Genomic DNA, 20,627 nt, shown 5'->3' with positions numbered 1-20,627 from the left:
CATGGGTTTGAGCCCTGGTCCAGGAAGATCCCGCATGCCGTGGGGCAACTAAGCCCATGAGCCACAACTACTGACGCCTGCGCTCTAGAGCCTGCGAACCACAACTACTGAGCCCGTGTGCCACAACTACTGAAGCCTGCGCTCTAGAGCCCGCGAACCACAACTACTGAGCCCGTGTGCCACAACTACTGAAGCCCGCGTGCCTAGAGCCCGTGCTCCACAACAAGAGAAGCCACCGCAATGAGAAGCCCAGACACCGCAACGAAGAGTAGCCCCTGCTCGCCGCAACCAGAGAAAGCCCGCGTGCAGCAACGAAGACCCAACACAGCCAAAAATAATAAATAAATTTATTTTAAAAAGTAAATAAAAGTGGTAGACTACTTGTCCAAATAGGGTAAAATGCTAAATTTATTTAAATTTGAGAGGAAGCTCAAGAAAAATTTTTTTTAAATAAATTGGCTGGATAAATAAAAATGTAATGGGAAAAATATCTTTCGTCTTAGTGTTTTGTTTCAAATAGACACATACCTACCCTCCAGCTGTGTGACATCATAAAAATTTTAACCTCAAAACAAAAGAGAAAGCCTGAGTCCTAGGTTGGAGCATTTTAGTGAAAATTAACTTACTTTTTGAGAAAAAACCCTCAGATCATGAATTAGCCTGCAAATACCAAATCACTTCTACATAAATGGTTCAAAACAGACTAAATCCCAAACATCACAAGGCGGCGGCGGGGGGGGGGGGGGGGGGGTGCGGTGGGGGAACGACGTGGTGATGCCCTGGGTGCCGATCTCCTGGCCGCCCACCGCCCACCGCCCAGCAGCGCCCGAGATCCACCCCAAACACTGAGTTCAAGGAAAAATAAAATGACCCCCGCCCTCACTGAAATTCCACTTACTGAGTGATATAAGCAGGAACAGCACCAAGCCCAGGGTGGCCACCGACCCAGACATCCCTGGATGACCCCCGGTGCTCCCTGCCGAGCCCTGGCCAAACTTGGCGTTCTCGAGACCACGCAGTTTGCACAAGAAACCAAACCGCTGGGCTCAGATGGAGGGAGGGTGGGGGGCTGGTCCAAGAGGCCAGTGGTCACTGCAAACCAACCCACCTGTGCCCAGCAGGGTTCCCTGTGGGGACCCGCGGGAGCAGCCAGGGTCGAGAGGCCTCTGAGAAACACAGCAGCAGAGGACGGAAGGGCCGCGAGCCTCCCAGGCAGGAAGCAGCAGAGAGGAGAAGCACTGCCGAATGTCCCCAGGTACCTGGGATGCACCAAGGGCTGCCCGACACGGCCTGGCAGAGCCTGTCCTGACAGACTGTCCATTCTTATTCTGGTGGTCATGGTGACGCCCTGCCTGTCCTGATGGCGCTGGGACGGGATGGCTGTGCTCCTGCACACGAGCCAGGGAAAGGCCGACGGCAGAGTCAGAAGCTTACAGGTGGCACCCGCGGGCCAGCGAGACGCTCCACGAAGTGGCCGCGGAGACGGTGCTTTGCGGCCAGATTCCTCGAGCCCAACCCCGTGCCAGGGAGAGGCCCTGCCCTCAGACGCGGACATGCGACCCAGACCCTTCCTGAAGGCCCCCATGACAGTGCTTCTCTAGTTTCCAGGATGTGTCCCCCCAAAGACGCCCTGCTCAAGTCCCTCGCTTTAGAGGATGGCATCGGGAAGGTGCAGGTTCACGTGTGGACGGGGCATCTCGGGGGCAGGAGCCCGGGGCACCTGCTGGCGACGCAGCTTGGACACGAGGCTGCTGGTGTACTCACTCCTTCAGTCCCTATTCACACGAGGAGCGGTCAGTGCCGAGGTGGACGTGGCTGGACCCCGTCAGGGTGCAGGGCCAGGGGGAAAGCCGTACCCACGCGGTGCTGGCACCTAGACCCACACCTGCCCGCAGCAAGGCCTGCCCAGCCCACTCCCACACCTCCTCACAAGCCCTGCCGAGGCGGGGAAGAGCGCATTCCTGATGCCCACGCGGCCCCTGACCCTGGAGCTGTCACAGATCACCCAGATGCCCACCAGCCGGCCAGCCCTCCGACGCTGGTCACAGGCCACAGGCCACGGCCACGGCCACCTCGAATTCAGATTCCAGACACACGCCAGGTGCCAATGGGAGGCGGCCAGAGGCTGACTACTGCTCCCCCCCCAGGGAACCCTGACAACCCTCACCTGTTATGGATGGAGACACCCTCCCCTACAAGGCCCCCAGTCTGTGTTTTCATGGCAAAGCGTTAAGCAGCACGGATGCAAGAGGTCTCCCTCAAGCCACGGGGCTGGGGCAGCACAGGGGCCCAACTGCAGCCCGCCATGGCTCTGAATCGGGCCCCTTCCCCCCTGGAGCTGGGGGGTGAGGCCAGGGCTTCAAGAGCAGGCCGGCGGGCGGGCGGGTGGCACCGCAGCTGCTGTGCGTGGCCACGAGCACACTCAGCCACCAGCCGTGCGAGGGGTGCCCTCGGCATACCCGGGTGTCAGCAAGGCTGACAGCAAACAGCTTTACGCTTGAAATACTCTCAAAGGGTTGTGGCGACTGCCGGGACCCTCAAACATGAAGAACCGATTCACCACAAGCTGTCACGAGGCCCCACTGCTCCTGAGGCTGGCGGCGGGAGCTCTGGCGGGGTCGGCAATGGCCTCGCCACCCTGGTCCCCAGTCAAAGGGAAACGACCGGCGTGGGCTGCGGCGTCACACGCTGGCTACACGCCCGCGTCTGCACCCCACCTGCCGCAGGCCGCGGGGACCAGGCCCGACCTGCCCTGCTGTCGACTCAGGAGGGACCCAGCAGCCACCCTGGCCAGCCAGCTGCTCAACTTGGAGCGATGTCTGCCAGACATGAAGGCTTCTCTTCGGGCCTCATCTGAAATATCTGAAGGCCTTAATTTTTATTTTAAGCCTGAGAGCTTTTCTAAAATCCAAAAGCTTAAGTACCAGTAAAACTAGATCTGAGCCTCCCTGGGAATCAGTGTCTGGCTTAGGAACACTCGTATGTTAAACACAGTTTTCAATAACCATTTGAAACCGCAGCTGCCAACCAGGGTGAAATGAGATGGGGTCACATAGGCGAGCTCATGCCAAGCACGCACGGGGCCAGTGAGGGTGACCAGGGACCGTCAGCGACAGGGGTCAGGCAGGACACGCTGAGGGTGGGAGCCCAAGGGGCTTGGACTTGAAGTGCAGGAAGCGTCCTCAGGGCAGGGCCGGGGGCCGGGCAGCCACCCCACCCCACCGAGCGCAGCACGAGAAGGCGAGAAGGGTCTGATGAGACCCCAAGAACAAGGTTCTGGAAAAGCCCAGGGGCCTTGAGCAGGACGGAGCTGCCGCGTCCACTAACCTCATACCCAGGATGGAGGTCCGGAGGCTGTGGGATTTATACTCTTAGAAATCACATTTATTTTTACCGTTTACCCCAAGACAACAAAAATTACACAGTGGAGAAGTGAGTATACACATAAATTAATCTAAGGCCTAAAAGACAATGAAATTGAGAAACTGAAAATGAATAAACAAATAGTTAAAAAACAATCTAAACCCCAGAGGTACTTAATTACAAAAGAGCCACAGGAGAAAGTGGGAAAGTATGCTAGATACAAGTTCAACACGCAGCCTCCACTTACGAGGATAAAGTCAGGATCTGGGCAAGTGTTAGTTATATCTGCACTTCAACTCACTGTTTGGGGAGCAACTGGTTGCATGTATTAAAAATCACATGAACTATATTTACAGCCACACATTCACTTGCTTTTTAAGACAAGTGGTTTTGTAACTCACTAAGCAAGTATCCAAAACCAACGAAAGATAGCTCTCCTGGAGCCGTGAGGACACTGCCAGCCTCACCTTTCCTGGCGGCCCCTCCTCCGTGACTGGGCCCAGGGACCCTGTTCCTTAGGTCACAGGTTGGCCAGTCTTACATTTAGAAGAAAATGACTTATCTTCCCCCAAAAGTGCTCCAAGTAGGCTGAGGTTCAGCCGCAGATTCTGCTCAACCGATGCTGGAGAGCCCGGGAGGAAGCTCAGGTGTGGAAACTGGCTCTGGCAGAAGATGGAAAGATCTGGAAGCCTCCACCCACTTGACACAGGAGGTACGCTACAGCCCCCAAACGGAACACCAAGATTGAAGCTGCTCTGTATTCAAAAGGACTCCAAGGCAAAGGGATGAAAAAACTTCAGGTCCGCGGGAATATTTACACGTAAAAGAGGACAGACAGCTCGACGACGACAACGACAAGAGGACAGCTCAATTTCAGACGTTAGGCAGAAGCCAGCTCCTAAAGACCCGTGTTGTACGACCCGTGGGTCAGAAACGTCCAGAAGAGGCAGAGCCACAGGCGGGGACTGGGCCAGCAGCTGCCAGGGGGCTTCCTGGGGTGAAAACATCCTACGGTCTGCCGGGTGCACAACCCCGTGGACCCACGGAGCTGTGCACGTGAAGCAGGTGGATCGTCTCACAGTCAAGGACCGCTCCCGCCTTAGAGGCGTCCGAAGAGAAGACCCTCTTACATGTCTGGTGAGGGTCAGGTGAACCCAGATTTCCTGCACTATCATCGACAATTCCCGCAGGGGAGGGAAACGTAAACCTCACCAGGCTGTCTAGCTCCTCACAGGGCTGGGTGACAGTGGGCAGGTGCTCTGCGGCCACACCTGTCACCGTAGAACCGAGGCCAGAGCCTCTCAACCCAACCCCACTCCTGCTTGTGGCGAGAAAACCAAAACCAAAACCCCTATTTACAGCCAAATAATTAACAAATAAACTGCTTGGATACTAACGACTACAGACCAGAACTCACTGAGGGCTCAAGAAGCACAGGGTCCCAGGCCCCAGCCCACGGGGTGCAGAGCGGTGCCCAAGCAAAGCCCGCAGACGTCTCCAGGGCCCATCTGTCCCTGCCAGCCACTTGGCCTCAACTCCCGGCTCTGCCCAAAAAGGGGCATCTTCTCTCCCCTGGAAATTCAAACATTTACTGAATGTTGTTTTATCCTTGGGTTACATCTTACAATATTTTCCTAGCTTTGCACTGTAAGTTACAAAAGCCACCACTTCTGCAAATGCCCAGGTATTCTACGTTACAGACTTAGGTTTTTAGCTCTTGTCTGCTGTGTCCTGAGCACATGGGGAAACGCGGGGCTCCCTGCCCCACACCTGATCACAGGGCCTCCGCCCCCCACCCCCTGCAGTCCTGCCAGCGCCCCAGTGGACGCCCCCCCCGCCCCGCCGGCAGATGCTCCTGTTACCGGCCAAGGGCTGACTCAGGCAGAGCTGAGCGCGGCGCCAGACACGGCCTTGTTCTGCCCCTTCCCACCCGCCCCAGAAGGCAGAAATCCCACCCAAGTGAAGCCAGCAAAGCGACAAGGGTCCCTCCCAGAGGCTGGGGAAGGGCAACCAACCGGGGTGGAGGCTCATGGAGGCAACTTCCCTACACGGGGCCCTGACAGCAGGTCCACCACCCCCTGCACTGGGCGTTGCTGGGGAGACCGGGCCTGTACAGTCACCCCGAGAGGAGAGTCTGAGTCCTGAGAGGCTGGGCTCTGCCCCTTCGTTTAGAGCCACCAGGGACACGTACAAAATCCCTCCAGATTTGGTCTACAATGTGTAAATGCTGCCCATTTCCAGAAATAGCTCTGATGTGAAAGGACCTAACTTACAATTATTAAGGGAGTACAGACAAGTAAGTGCATTATCTGTTTCCGTTTCTCTCGTTGAGTTTAAGTCTTCAAAAAACGAATGGTGCTAACTGAACAATAATCTTCAAAAATACTGGGTTGGCCAGAAAGTTCTTTCGGGTTTTTCTGTAACATCTTATCCTACAGAAAAGCCCGACCGAACTTTCTGGCCAACTCACTAGATGGGGTCTCAAGTTAAGCTTATCGACACAGAGAGTTGGCAGTGCAAGAACCAAAAGCCTGGAGTTGGATCACAGCTTTCCTGGGGGGGCGGCCGCGGCTGGCGCCTCTCCACAAGGCTAGGACGGCTCTCACCGCATGGCACCACCACGCGGAGCCCAGGACACAGCTGGCGTCTACCCGGCAGTACGCTGAGCTGCTCCTAACGTGGTTCTGCGCCTTCTGAGAAAGGAGTGTGTGCGCGAGGCGCGCTGCAGGCTCTCTTGGGGCTCCCGCACCCCCGGGAGGGCCCTGGGGCTGCATGGGGTGGTGGGGGGTGCTGGCTCTGGTGGGCGTGAGTCCTGGACCCCCAGCATCAGTGCCCGGCTGGGGCACTGACGAGAAATACCTGCGTTTCTGCCCCAATGCCCCCACCCGACGTTTCCCTTGCAGCTGGGGAGGAGCGGGCACAGGGTGGAGCGTGCAGCAACCACCAGCGCCCAGTACATTTTGCTGGAATGATCTCCGGGGCCCCTCGCAGCTAACTAATTAATCTATAGGTGTACAGAGAACGTTCATAGTTTATTCACAATTGCAAGAACGCCGAAGTGAAGAAAGCTTTCCACCCGCTGTCTATACTCCTCTCGCTTGGGATGTGTCCGGTCTCCATCCTGAGAACCACCATCACTCATGGTAACATGAGGCGTCCCAGGAATTTAAAGCAGCCCCGGGTGACAGTGAAGTGTCTGGTCAAAACCCGGCCGGCAAGGATGATCTTAATATCCACAGCCTGGGGTCACATTCACACGAATCTGGCTTTAAAATACCTTCCTTTCCCGTGAGTCTTAGGAAGCAGACACAGTCTGTTTTGTCTCTTCCTGAAAGGAAGTCAAGTCCCCTCAAATTCCCTGCTTCTACCACGCTTCCTTCGGCACCCAATGTGGCCCTCTCACGAGCTGACCCTCCAGAAAGAGCAGAGTGTGAGGCAGCCGCCCGGGAACCAGTGCACACCCACGCGCACACCTACCTGCAGTGTGCAAAGCCACAGATGGTGGGGTCCCACCTTCCTCACCTAAGCTGCTCTAATACCGTATCACAACCTTCCCCGACTGTGTCCACGTGGACTGCAGCCCACGGCCCCGAGTGGCTCCAACCTCTGGACAGTCCCGTGAGCACCAGAACAGAAACCCAGTGACCCCGCACACCTCAAACGGGCCGCCGCGTCCCCTGCCTCACAGGTGCCCCTGAGTGGTGCCCACAGGTGACACCTGTCAGAGACAAGCACACAGGGTTAAAGGGCAACCACTGGGATGCAGTTCTTTGTCTTTCCTAAGGAGATCGTTGTACATCTGGTCATATGTGGTTTTGAAATCATAAACGTTTGGCTTGTCGGGTGCTGGTCCTGGAAGCTTCACGTGAGTTCCTGTTCCAAAGGACCGGACGCTGAATCCTCGTTTGCTGAAAGACACAAAACGAAAGAGAATCACAGTTGGATTAAATGAGACACAAAATGCTAAAAAGGAAAATGAAACGGGAAATGGACTATATGAACAATTTTGTTGGTCTCAAAGAACATGTTTCTCAATTCTTAACTTTAAGTATTTTATTTGCAAATTTTAAAAAATCCTATAGCGCGTTACACAAAAGCTAGATGAAGCCAATCCAAACAGAAGACAAAGGATCCTGGAACGTAGGGGAACGAGGTGGATGTCTGTGATGGCCACAGGACAGACACGTGGTAGAGAGATTTCACCTAGAACGTCTTGTCATCTGACTCCTGTCCCGCCCTCTAGAAGGAAACCATTTGTCCAGGTTTCCAGCTGCCGTGACGCAGGCTTCCCAGGACCAAGCATGGAGCTCCCGGAGCCCCCGAGGAGAGGGACACACCCCCGGCCTCCTACCTTGAGGCGCCGGCTGCGAGGGCCAGAGATAAGGGAATGGCCAAGTGTCCCCTAATAAAGTGAGGGAGCCTCCCTGGCAGGCAGCGTCCACGAGCCACAACCGCACCCTAAGGAAGAAAGGTCAGCGCGCACCGCGGCCCCAACGCCATGCTCACTCAAGGGGGTCTGCTGCAGGCCCCACGTTCCCTCAAACTCACAAGCGGTGAAAGCCGACACTGGGAGTGTTCAGAGCGTCTACGTGAAACGGCCTTCTCATCCTAACCTCGTGTTTATACGTCACTAAACGTCCGTGTGGACGCATCCCTGCCCGCCAACTCGGGAGCAGGCCCCAGGCCCACCAGCCCCGACGTTCTCCTCACGGCCCCGCAGGCTCTGAGGCGGCCGCGGGCACTGTCTCAAGCTTTTTTGTGCATTTTATTGCCGCTCAAGGGTGTCTGGCCACATCTGGAGATGGTTTTGGTCCTCGTGAGCAGGAGGCGCTGCAGGCGTCTGGAGGCCCACGGAGGAGCGAGTGTGTCCATGCACACACGTCCCAGCATGTGGGGAAGCCCAGGTCCGCGGGCGCCACTCCCCCGATCCCTCGTGGGCACCGATCCCTCTCTGCTGAAAGGCGGACAGATAAGGGAGGAAACCTCACTTGGCCCCCGGCGCCCGTGGAGCGAGACCCGCGGTCTCTCCCACCAGACACAGCACTTCTAGAAGCCCAGCCCGAGAGCCGCTGTCCTCCCACAAAAGACAGGAAGGACCCACAGGCCACTTGCTGCCACTGTGAGAACGGGGAGGGACGCGAGGAGCGCAGCCACTGCGCCTGGCGCGACAGAGCCTCACGGACACACGTTTTTAAAGCGCTTCTCATCCGGTTTGGGTCAAACACCTTGCCTGAGTCCTCTGAAGCTGGTAAAAGCCGAGTCATGTCCCTCTGTCCCTGGAAGGCCCGAGCTGTGCCCCCAACCAGGCCCCAGAGGTCACTGTGATGGAGAACACGGGGGACAGCAGGCACGATCGAGGAGTGAATGGGGCCACGGCCACCTGAGCTGTAAACGGACCACAACCAACCCGGCCCCTGTTTACGTGCAGCTCCAGGCCCCGGGGAGAGGCAGGCTGGGACGCAAGGGCCCAGCCACGCGGACACCTCCACCCACAGGCTCCAGCAGGTGCCCAACAGACCACGTCACCCAACCCGTTTCCTCACCAGGTCAGGTACGTACAATAAAAGAAATGTTTTCTGTCAAAGCACCAACAAGCCAGGGATGAAGGCCCCCTTGACAACAGCCGCGCGGGGGTCACACTCTCCCAAGACAGTGACCGGGAACAGGTCACGGCCATGAGAGCCATGGGGACACATACCAGTGGGCCACGCTTGTCTTGCTGGCTCCATGATTTGCCACTACTCCACAAGAACTGCCCAAAACAGAGAGCTTATCCTCGTAGTGCCAAGGCCCCCACCCCAAAAATACCCTGGAGGGAGCAGGTCCTTGAGGGAGGAACGTGTGCTATGGAAAAACACTAACCCACAGAAGCAAGGTCCCTGAGGGCTTGGAGCTGAGTCCAGTCCCTGCAGAGGAATCCCAAGGTGTGACCTTACCGGGAAGCGACACAGTGGCTGCGTGAATGCAGCTGCTCGACACACACCTGGGGCCACCCCGGGCCTGTCTCCAAAGGCCACACATCTGTTCACAGGATCTTGGGAGAAAGGCCTGTCTTTTGGTGGCAGCCCTAAAGGCCTGACTTCTGGTGGATGCTTTAAACAAGTCATTTGAAACCAAATAATGAGTAAGTTAAATATGTGAGAAATAGTGCCTTTACAGGTCAGAATAAGAAACCACGGTTGAGATCACTTTTCTCAGCTAGCTACCTAAGAAGCCTGCTCCAAAAGGAGTCCCAAAAATCATTTGGGGGAACAGTGGGAAAAACAAAACGCTTCCCAACAAAAATAAGTGAAAGATTGATTTAGACACAATTCCTCCATCACTTTTTAAAAAAAAATCAGTATTTCTACATCTCAGTCATTTCCTTCTGGTCATTCCTTTGAGATACTTACTCATAATTAAAGAACTTATTTACATGAGCCCAACTCTTAAACGTTAAGTTCAAATTTATTAAAATGAGCCCAGGCACAAATACTCTTGAAATACATTAATGAAATATATAGTGAATAAGCCTTAATTTAGCCAGGCAGCAGCAGCAGAGACTGTTAAATCCCCAATGGCTAAAGTTTTAAGACTGAAAAACCACCACCATTTCTACTGGTGGCAGGTTAGCCATTCCATTTTTGATCCAACAGTATTTTCTGGAGCTTACTATATGTGCTGGGGATTCAGCAGTGATCGAAACAGACCTCAATCCCTCTCCTCAGATGCTCTGGGAGTGGGAACAAAGTAGGTAACCCTCCAGGAGACAGGACGGGGGAAGCCCAGGGATGGCAAAGCTGCGGGGCGGGGCTGGGGTTGACGGGAGACAGGGTGCCTTGGGGCTCCCAACACATCCTGCACCCCGTGACGCAGGCCCCAGACAGGACCCCAGGGTGTTCCAGGTTGGGGTAGGGCAGGTGTGCCACTGAAAAGCTGCCCAGAGGGTTCCCAAGAGGTCCCAGGTGGAGAGGCCCCAGCACAGGGTCTCACATGCCCCCGCCTCCTGCCGGGTGGACAATCTCCTTCCCTCACCTCCTGTCACAACGGGGGCTGAGGTTTGCGTTAGGTGTCCAAGTGAAACACTGTCCATATCCCTGAAAGTAAATCACCCCACAGATAACCTGGGCCCATTTTCCACCCGGCTGATCCCTAACAGGGCTTCTAAGAGGATGCCTGCTGGGTCTCTGAAAGGCTGGGTGAGGTCTCTCCTACTAGAAACTGTCGGGGGAGGGGGGCCGCAGCTGCCCTCTCCTCACTGCCCTCCCCAACTGCCTGAAATGTTACTCAAGCATATTTAAAAATAAAATGAAACCCCAAAAGAGGAATTTACTGGCAGAAGAATTTAAACCACACACACAAAAAGAAACCCAGTTTGTTCTTCCCCCAACAAAATGTTCACAAGTGGCAAAAAGGCTAGTTAACAACAGAAGCCCCGTTTCTTCTAAGCTCATGCAACTGACAGAACAGCCCATCTTGTGTGTGGACTATGTACAGGGACAATGTGTTTCTTACATAAAAGGACTGAGCGCTCTAAAAATACTGCTGACCACCAAAAGGCTTTGTCTCAGGGGCCAATTATTTTGTATGTTAAACAAATCTTCCAGACAAGTATTTATCAAACTTGTCTTTATAGGTATCAAAAATCTATTAGAAAGATATAGAAATTATGTTACACGTTAAGATACAGAAATGTTAAGTTATAGAAAAGATAGATTACAGTATCATAAAAATTGTTGAATTTTGGGAAATAGGATTGTTTCAATTGTTATCCTGATGCCTAAAGGTAAAATAATAAAGTTAAAATGAATACCAATCAAGAAAACACCCAAATTAACAGTATGGGTTATGCCATTTTTTTTCTATTTTCTATAGTGTGGTTATTAACCTAATTCAAAACATTATCGTGGCTAAGACTGAAATCCGAGACCACTGCCAACCTTCTGAAAGAAGGACCTGTCTCTGAGTAGGACACAACATGCTTACGAGCATAAGTCACCTTTACTACAGGTAAAATCGCCCACTGCTTAATCAGCCCAGTTTCTAGCTACACAATGACCTCATGTTTACCCAACACAAATCAACTGCTCAAGCACCATCACACTTAACACCTGCCTGCAGTTTCACTGTGGTATAGCCACAAGCCTGGGAAGGTCAACTTCCTGAAATGTTGACATTCCAGTAAAGTTGATGTCACCACTAGTAAAACGTCAGCCTAAGCACATCCCAGTGTTTTCTAGGGTTTATTTTATTCTTACCCTCCCACAAGGTCAAGAAGAAACCAAAAGGCCTCTCAGCATGAGATCACCACGCACGGAGCTTGTCAAACGTGCCACTCTGTTTAGCCCCCAAGAGAGCTCCTGCTTAGATGTCCCTGCTCCAGGCCTGCTCTTCCTCAACCCTGGCTTCTCAAAGGGCAGCTTGCTCTGCTGGCCACTGTCGGCCTCCCCAGGGTGCAGGGCCAGCAGAGTAGGTCCTCAAGATCTGGGATTTCAGCTGTTCCAGCCCCAGCACTGCGCTAAGCGCTACTAACCATGGTGAACCCACTCAACTATCTTCCCTGGGCTCGACCTGTTCTCACCTACAGAAGGTTGGAGACGATGATCCTTAACGCAGGGGAAAATGTTTTAGCTGCTGGAACTGATACCATGCTTGGTCTACCCAGTTTCGTCTCAATGTTCACATCCAAACAGAAATCTACCTTCTTCCAACCAATCCTTCTGGTCTTAGTTCTGCCTCCTGAAGACAAAAAGCAAAAAAACAATGCAGAGTCCCTTAAAATCTATGATGGCAAACGTGTCCCCTGTAGGCACCTCTTCTATCCTTACACACACAATATCAAATCTTCCACCTCCCCAGGTAGTTTCCAGTTTACCTTCTTCAAGTGTACCCAGAAACAAAGCATCAAAAATGCAGCCAAAGGGGCCGCAGGGCATAGCCGGACAATCCCTCCCTGGTTTAGGACAAGAGGCTTCTGGAAATGTGTTCAAGACAAGGGGAGAGTTTAGCACCGTCTGGGAGAGTGCTGTGTCAAACTGCCTGGGCTCACTCAGATCCTGTGTTCAGATCCCAGCAGCCCTGAGACTCAGTCCCCCCTGGGAGAGGATGTCTGAGTACCTCCATCCCAGTGTGGCTGGGGTCCACATACTCTACTCATGACATTAAGACTTGAGCGCCCCACCCCAAATCGGAGAATCACAGGACCTCAGCTGACTGTTGCACTCCCCACAGCCTGGATCCTCCTCCAGCACGTGTTTTATCCCATCAGTTCTGCTACTCATCCATCAGGACTGGAGCCCCTTGTATCCAGATCCTTGCTGTCACTCATGAGCTGGGGCTTCTTGCTCTGGGTATTATCTCCTCACCTGTGTACGTGTGCACATCCTAAGAGTTGTGAGGATGAAATCAGATGGCATTTGCAAAGCACCTGGTACAGAGGAGCTCAAGAGACTGATTCTAACCTTGTTTCTTCCACATCTGCAGCCTCTCTGCTCATCCTCCCAAAATCAAACTGCCCAGGAAGTTATGATTGAAAACAGTAATTTAGAGAGAAGTCTTTCTTTAAAATCTGTTCTGGATTGCTACAATTAAAAACAGCTTCCAAAAATCAGCAGGCCCCTTAACATCTAAGAGAGAGTTTGGAACAAAAAAATAAATTGGCTCCAAAGGGACACCTTAATCCACAGAGTACAAAGAACAGGAGGCTCTGTGGAAACAAACATAGTCTTCCTGCACCCCTTAAAAAACCTGAATGGCTCCCAGAACTAGTATTTCAAACAATTTAGTCTCAAAAGATCAAAAATGATCACCCCAGGGAATATTATGACTAGCTCTAGAAAACGCCAACATTTATTAACACTTGTATTCGACTTGTCAGAAAAATACAGCCTAAGCAGATTTTCAAGGGAGCAAAAATAAAATTGGGTTTCACTAATAAATGACCTAGCGTGTATGTTTGATCAACTACATTCCTTTTGATAGTTCATTCCAGAAGCTTTCCTATGCATAGTTTTATTTAGTTGTAACCAAACTGCATACACAATTTTCCTGTTTTCACTTATACCTTTTTTTTTTTTGCCATGCCCTGCAGCATGCGGGATCTTAGTTCCCACACCAGAAACTGAACCTGTGCCCCCTGCATTGGGAGCTCAGAGTCTTAACCACTGGATCGCCAGGGAAGCCCTGGCATACCATTTTTAAATGCTTTTCACAATCATCTTCAAGGCCTAAGTCTCTAAATCTTTTACAAGCTCTACTAGTTGTAACAAAAACCATCATATAAATTTCTTAAACATGCTTTTAAACCCTGTAAGTTATCGAAATAAAGCCATAAATAATTTTCAAAAGTGAAAACGACACAAAAAGTTGTTCAATCTCGATAGCAATTTTAAAACTAAAGGGCGAGATACTTTTGCCCCAGCAGCATGAAAAGATGTAAATAATGCCCATATTGTGAGGAAATGGGAATTCTATAAATAGGTACTTTTCTGGAAGGCAGTTTGGCAGAATGTATGAAAATGTAAAATATGCCTACCTTTTGACTCAGCAATTTATGCCAAGGAAATAACTAGAAAAGTGTACAAAGATACTTAAAACGGCACAAGGATGTGGACATTATAAAACTGAAAACCAACCACCTGTTACGGGGAGTGGTTACCAAAGCGACTGCTGCACAGGATTGCTCTGAGTACTGGGTCATGTTTTGTAACCACTGCTATTACTCAACATGAATAGATATGTTCAACTCCAATGTATAAAAATAAAAGCACAAACGAATACGGAAATCAAACTATGTTCACGTTCTGTGGAGAGATTACCTAACAGTGTTTTGATCTCCCTTAAGTGTGTCTGTATATTCACAAGAACATCCAGAAAGAAGGATGTACACCGAAATGGTACGGTGATCCTTATCTTCTTAATCTTCTGTATTTTCTACAGTGAGGATTTTTTGCAACAAGCAGATACTATCATTTTAACAAAGGAAAACACCCCCCAAATATAAGCATTTTAGAAATTAAAGATCCACGTCTAAAATAACTTCACATTCATGATACAAATAATGTATGTTACCCTAAACTTACCTCCTTTTGCCCTCATTCTGAATCTACTCTTCTCATGAGTAAATTTGAAAGACACTAAAACGGGTAAAAGTACACAAGCATTCCTACTTGGTGATTATTTGCGGGCTCTTCTGCACCCTCATTTCCACAGGAGACCCAAGGCTGTGCCAGTTACTTTGAACTAAGCAAGGGCTTAAATCTTGCGGTGACTGTCTCAGGGCTATCAGATCGGCAAGACTTTGGAACTGATTTACTAACAAAGTTGCTACAGGAAATTTAAAAACATTTCTTTTTGTAAGATTTCACCCCAACTTTGTTATGCAGATAGAGAAGAGTTTAAATAAAGGATCACCAGCCAGAACCAGCAGAATGAGGTGGTGTCCAGATCACTTGTTATTCTAATTGAAGACATTAAATTTTATTTTCCTTGAATAATTTTCCTGGAGCGTGAACCTTGCAATCTTTTCCTTAAATTTACCACTTTTAGTGACTCTGAAGAGATAAATGCAGTTTGGGGATCAGATCCAGCACACTGTAATTCTTGCACTTTTCCGATTTTAAAACAACTTTACAGTGTAAAAAATTCTAGTTTAGAAACGAACTCCACGTTGGTTTGTTAGGTTCCAAGCATATCACACTAGACCAAAAAACATTAACTGAATACTGCAGATGGAGAAAGAATTAAACTCATAACTAGCAGATCGTGGACACCTGGTGCGTCCAGCTTCATTAAAAACGAGGGGCGAGGGAGAATTCTGATTTCCCCAGGAGAGTCAAAGCTGACTGCCGTAGTAGGAGAAGCAGCGAGGCATGGTTGTCCTGTAATGTCCACATAAGGAAACTTCGGAAGAAAAGGCAGTTTCAACTTTTACTGTCAAAGTTGACATGTACACCTAAATTTAACTGTAATTCAAGGGGTCAATTCACATTCTGTAAAGTGATTTTGAACGAAAAAAAATTTATCAAACGGGAATAAACTTTTATTAAACATATACAACACCAGGGTCACAAAAGGGGAGTTGGCACTGAAATATAAACTAGAAACGTGAAACCAAACTCACGTGTGGTTCAGAAATTATCGACTGGAGACTTTCCAAGGGAGGAGAAAGGATTTTTTTGCATTAGACTTGAAAAATGTAGATAGAAGCAAATACACAAATGCATGAAGTTAAAATAGGCCATTTCCGTGTTTTTACGACTTGTTCTATCCTGAGATCCTGTCGCGCCAAGTTTTCCATATTTGATAAAAAGGCGACACGCCCTGGGCACAACCGGCCTATCCTCTCGTGGACCCTAACCTTCGTCTTGCAACTTACCGCCTCACTGCTGAGCATTTTACAGAGGCCATGATTTTCAGATACACAGACGTGCGTACGAAGTAGACGCGAACAGCATCAGCCTTTCAGGTTTACTAGCAGCTTTGAGGTTTCGGCGACCCGGAAACATTTCGGCTCAGAATGTGAATTTTTCGCGACGCTAAGCACACGTGGGGGACCGCGCGGCGAACCGAGTTTTGTCGATTCCTCGCTGCACTCGGCCCTGGAGCCAACGAGCCCGGACGCGGCGAGGCCTCTCGGCCGTCCTTCGGGGGCCGCCGCGCACCGCCCGCCTGGGAAACTGGGCCGCCCAGCACGGGTCAGGGAGAACCAGGGCCGGGAACCGCGGCCACCGCCACCCAGCACGAGCCGGGAGCCGGAACCGCCCAGCACGGGCCGGGAAGGCCGGAGGGACGGCCGGTCGGCCGGCGTCCGCGGAGCGCGCTGGTCCAGGGCGGAGGCCCCAACTACCTGAGAATGTTGTGCGCCTCCATGCTCCGGTTCTGGTTGCTCGAGCACACCACCGCCACCCGCAGCGGCGACGACGGCATGGCGGCGGCCGCACGGTCCGCGACTCCCGCTTCGGGACTCCCACCCAGCCGCGCCGCTTCCGCGCGAGCAAGATGGCGGCCCCGGCGCCCGGAAGTCATGACGCGAAAGCGGCGGCGCCGGCGACGTAGCGCGTAAGGATGCCCGGCGCGGGCGTGTGTACGGCGTCCCAGTGGCCTCCCAGCGCCGGCCCAGAGCGCTGGACCGCGGACGGTGGGAGGCCCAGCTCCCCGGGCGCCAGACCGGCCGGCGAGCGCGTCGCTGCTTCGGGCGCGAGCGCCGAGGCCGGCGCTTGGCACGGGAGCCTCCTGGCGCCCCGCTTTGGCGTCCTGACGTCACAAGCCCCCGCCGCCGTCGCCGCTAGTGACGCGCGAGGCGTCGCGCCGGCTCCTGTGACGTCACGCGCCGTCGCCGTCGCTGGGAGTGACGCGGGAGGCGCCGCGGCCCCTGGGGCGGGCGTTGGAGGTGACAGGTCGTGGCCGGCGTCTCCAGGTACCGCTCTGCGCGCTCCGTCCACCCCGGTTGTTTTCGCACCTGCCGCCCGAGCCGCCGCTCCTCCCTCGCCCGCTCTCCGTTCACCCTCAGCCAGTCCCCGAGATCCTCCATGTCGCTCCTTGCGCGCCTCCACCGCTCTAGGCCGAGCCCCCGCGCCCCTCCTGGGACGACTGCCACGGCCTCTTACCGGCCTCCCGTCCCCAAGCTCGCGCAGACGCCAGCGCGCGGCTGTCCTCTGAAAACCCTGGGAAGTTTGACATTTAAGTGAAGTTGTGAAAGTATTTGAAGAGATGACTAGAGAGGAGGCGTAAGGAGGTGTAAGGAGACCTCCCGGGTTGGGAGAGCAAATTGACTTAGATCCTTGGGTTGGTTTGGAGGCGCGAGGTTTGGAGTCATGATATGACAGTGAAACTAATCAACCCGGTTTTGTTGCTCTCCAGCCACGTCCGGCCGCTTGGAGTGGCCAAAATGAGTTGGTGTTTTGATCTGGGAGCGCAGCAAAGGGAGGGGGCAAGGGAATGGCGATTCTCCGCCATGGATCCAGAAATGATGAGACATGAAGGGACATGAAGGGGTGGCGGCAGTGGAAAGGTACTGTGTGCTCTGAATTGGAGATCCTAGTGGAAGAAATGTCACCAGAGCCAAACGGTGGTAGAGCAGGATACTTGAAACAGGGTGTGGAGGGGGCCGCTTTTTGAATACCTATAGGCTAGGCGTGACCACAGGCAAGGGTAGAAGACAAGTCTTCCTGTTGGAGAGGGAGAAACTCAGAAGCCAGGGCAGTGAGGGGCCACACTCACTGATGTCCTACCATTACTCCTGATGTTTTCACAGAGAAAAAAGCTGAGAACCAGACGCTCAGAATATTTAAGGACCCTTGGGGGCGGTGTATGGGAGGGACAGTGCGTGACTGCAACAAGGAAGCATTTACTTGGAAGGACCTGGGGGTTGAGGGATGAATGAGGAGGAATGAGGGCATCTTCCCCCACTCCCCGCACCCTGCTCTCTATGTATTTGAATATATGCAGAACATAAGTCCAGGAAGACATACAGTGAAATTTGGCAGTGGGAAAGACGGCATTTATTTTTATTTATTTATTTTAATTAATTAATTAATTTTATTTATTTATTTTTGGCTATGTTGGGTCTTCGTTGCTGCACGCGGGCTTTCTCTAGTTGTGGCGAGCGGGGGCTACTCTTCATTGCGGTGCGCGGGCTTCTCATTGCGGTGGCTTCTCTTGTTGCAGAGCACGGGCTCTAGAGCACAGGCCCAGTAGTTGTGGCGCTCGGGCTTCGTTGCTCCGCGGCATGTGGGATCTTCCCGGACCAGGGCTCAAACCCGTGTCCCCTGCATTGGCAGGCAGACCCTCAACCACTGCGCCACCAGGGAAGCCCCGGAAAGAGGGCATTTATGGGTGGTAGGGTTAACAGTGCTTTGAATGCCCGTTATACTTTTTTGAATTCCTTAACTTTGTATTTTATGATGAACATGTATTTTCTCTTACCCCCACCACAAATAATAGCGCTGTTTACATTTTGAAAGGAAGGCCCCCTCCATGGCTTCCCCAGTATGTGCTCCTGAATTCAAAGACATTATGGTCTGACGGTACCGGTGCAATACCGAGCTCTCCTACCTCACCTCTCCCTGCTTCTTGTTTAGAACTTAAGGGACCACCAGCTGAAAACTGTCCCATGCCTTTTTTACCTCTGCGTATGGCACCCCCATACCTCAAGTCTTAGTCCAGGCACTGAGATTCAGATGGATATCACCAGCTTCAAGAAAGCTTACCCGCGCCCTCCTCCTCTCCCGCTGCCCTTTCTCTGCTCCCAGTACCACCCTCAACCTGCTCTTATGGTCTGAACACTGTTAGCATTCTGTGCATCTCTGCCCCGCTGCATTTATAGACTCTGAGCTCCAGAGGGCCAGGGCCTCCACTTCCAGCCCAGATGGCTTTGTTGCCTTACGTGCAGTGCATTTAGAAATGTCCCTCTAGAGGCACTCACTGAGTGCTCGTCGGGCAGGTACATGAGGGTGAAGGTGCCCAGGTGGGTGTCAGAGCCCTCTGTGCATGGTCTGTGCTTATGCTACCAGCATCTGATGAACTTTATACTTTCATCATGGTGTGGGAACCCCAAGCTGAAATATAACTAGTCTTGGGAACTTCCCCGGTGGCGCAGTGGTTAAGAATCCGCCTGCCAGTGCAGGGGACACGGGTTCGAGCCCTGGTCCGGGAAGATCCCTCATGCCTCAGAGCAACTAAGCCCGTGCGCTACAACTACTGAGCCTGCGCTCTAGAGCCTGCGAGCCACAGCTACTGAGCTCGCGCGCCATAACTACTGAAGCCCGGGTGCCTAAAGCCCGTGCTCCACAACAAGAGAAGCCACCTCAACGAGAAGCCCGTGCACCGCAACGAAGAGTAACCCCCGCTCCCCGCAGCTCGAGAAAGCCCGCGCACAGCAACAAAGACACAATGCAGCCAATAAATAAATAAATAAATAAATAAAATTTATTTAAAAAAAACAATAGCAACAAGATAGTATTTATCACCTTAAAAAGTTTCTTCATACCCCTTTGTAATTCCTCCCTGCGCTCCCCTCCACCTGCCCCCCCATCTCACCAGGTGACCACTGAGCTGCTTCCTGTTGTATAGATTAGTTTGTAAATTTTAGAATTTTATATAAATGGAATCATAGAGTACTTTTTTTTTTCGGTGGGGGGGTCTGGTTTCTGTCACTCAGCATAATCATTTTGAGATTCACCCATAATGTTGCGTGTATAAATAGTTCATTTCTGTTGCTGAGAAGTATGCCATTATATGGATATACCCCATTTGTTTATCCATTAACCTGTTGATAGACATTTGCGTTGTTTCCAGCTTCTAGCTATTACAAATAAGGCTGCTGTGAACATGCATGAATGAGTCTCTCTTTTTTTTTTTTTTTTGGCTGCGTTGGGTCTTCATTGCTGTGCGTGGGCTTTCCCTAGTTGTGGCGAGCGGGGGCTACTCTTTGTTGTGGTGTGCAGGCTTCTCGTTGCGCTGGCTTCTATTGTTGCGGAGCACGGGCTCTAGGCATGCAGGCTTCAGTAGTTGTGGCTCACGGGCTCAGTAGTTGTGGCTCTCGGGCTCTAGAGTGCAGGCTCAGTAGTTGTGGCGTACGCGCTTAGTTGCTCCACAGCATGTGGGATCTTCCCGGACCAGGGCTCGAACCCGCGTCCCCTGCATTGGCAGGGGATTCTTAACCACTGCGCCACCAGGGAAGTCCCCATGAATGAGTCTTTGTATGGACGTATTCTTTCATTTCTCTTGGCTTAATGCTTGGGTGTAGGATGACTGGATCAGATGTTTAGATGTACGTTTAACTTTTTAAGAAACTGCTGCTAAATTGTTTACAAAGCGGATGTACTATTTTTTTTTCCTTCATATTTTCTTGGCCACGCCACGCCACATGTGGGATCTTAGTTCCCCGACCAGGGATCGAACCTGTGCCCCTTGCATTGGAAGCGTGGAGTCTTACTGCCAGGGAAGTCCCGTGGATGCACTATTTTACATTCCCATGAGCAGTGTTCCAGGTTCTCCACATCCTTGCCAGCATTTGATGTGATTAGTCTTTTCAGTTTTAGACTTTTTTTTTTTTTTTAGTTTTAGACATTTTTAGACGAGGTACCTCATGGTATCTCAGTGTGTTTTTAATGTGTATTTACCTAGTGACTAATGAAATGGAGCATAATTTCGGGTGCTTATTTGCCATCACTATGTCTTCTTTGCTGAGATGTCCAAATCATTTGTGCATTTATCATTGTGTTGTTATTAAGTTTATGTATGTATATTCCAGATATGTGATTTATAGATATTTTCTCTCTGCA

At 51.7% G+C, this 20,627-nt stretch overlaps 2 protein-coding genes across 2 annotated transcripts in view; one reads left to right on the top strand and one right to left on the bottom strand.

Annotated features, from left to right (window-relative positions):
* The window catches only part of SSU72 (SSU72 homolog, RNA polymerase II CTD phosphatase), a 25,098-nt gene extending 8,567 nt beyond the window's left edge, over nt 1-16,531 (bottom strand). The window contains exons 1-2 of the mRNA XM_082404922.1: nt 16,190-16,531; nt 7,128-7,271 (exon numbers count right to left, since the gene is read on the bottom strand). Coding sequence (XP_082261048.1) covers nt 7,128-7,271; nt 16,190-16,368 — 323 coding nt within the window. The 5' untranslated portion in view covers nt 16,369-16,531. The remainder of the gene's footprint in view (nt 1-7,127; nt 7,272-16,189) is intronic.
* Nucleotides 16,408-20,627, top strand: LOC309634613 (uncharacterized protein; the record flags this gene model as incomplete). Its single annotated transcript, XM_082404921.1, has 2 exons — nt 16,408-16,759; nt 17,203-20,627. 2 exons carry the CDS (start codon nt 16,408-16,410, stop codon nt 17,232-17,234), a joined length of 384 nt encoding a protein of 127 aa, XP_082261047.1. The 3' UTR covers nt 17,235-20,627.

Source organism: Balaenoptera borealis (assembly GCF_965194805.1).
Source record: "Balaenoptera borealis genome assembly, chromosome: 1".
NCBI classification, from domain to species: Eukaryota; Metazoa; Chordata; class Mammalia; order Artiodactyla; family Balaenopteridae; genus Balaenoptera; species Balaenoptera borealis.
Note: the sequence above shows the minus strand (reverse complement) of the source record. Positions and strands in the feature narration are given on the sequence as shown.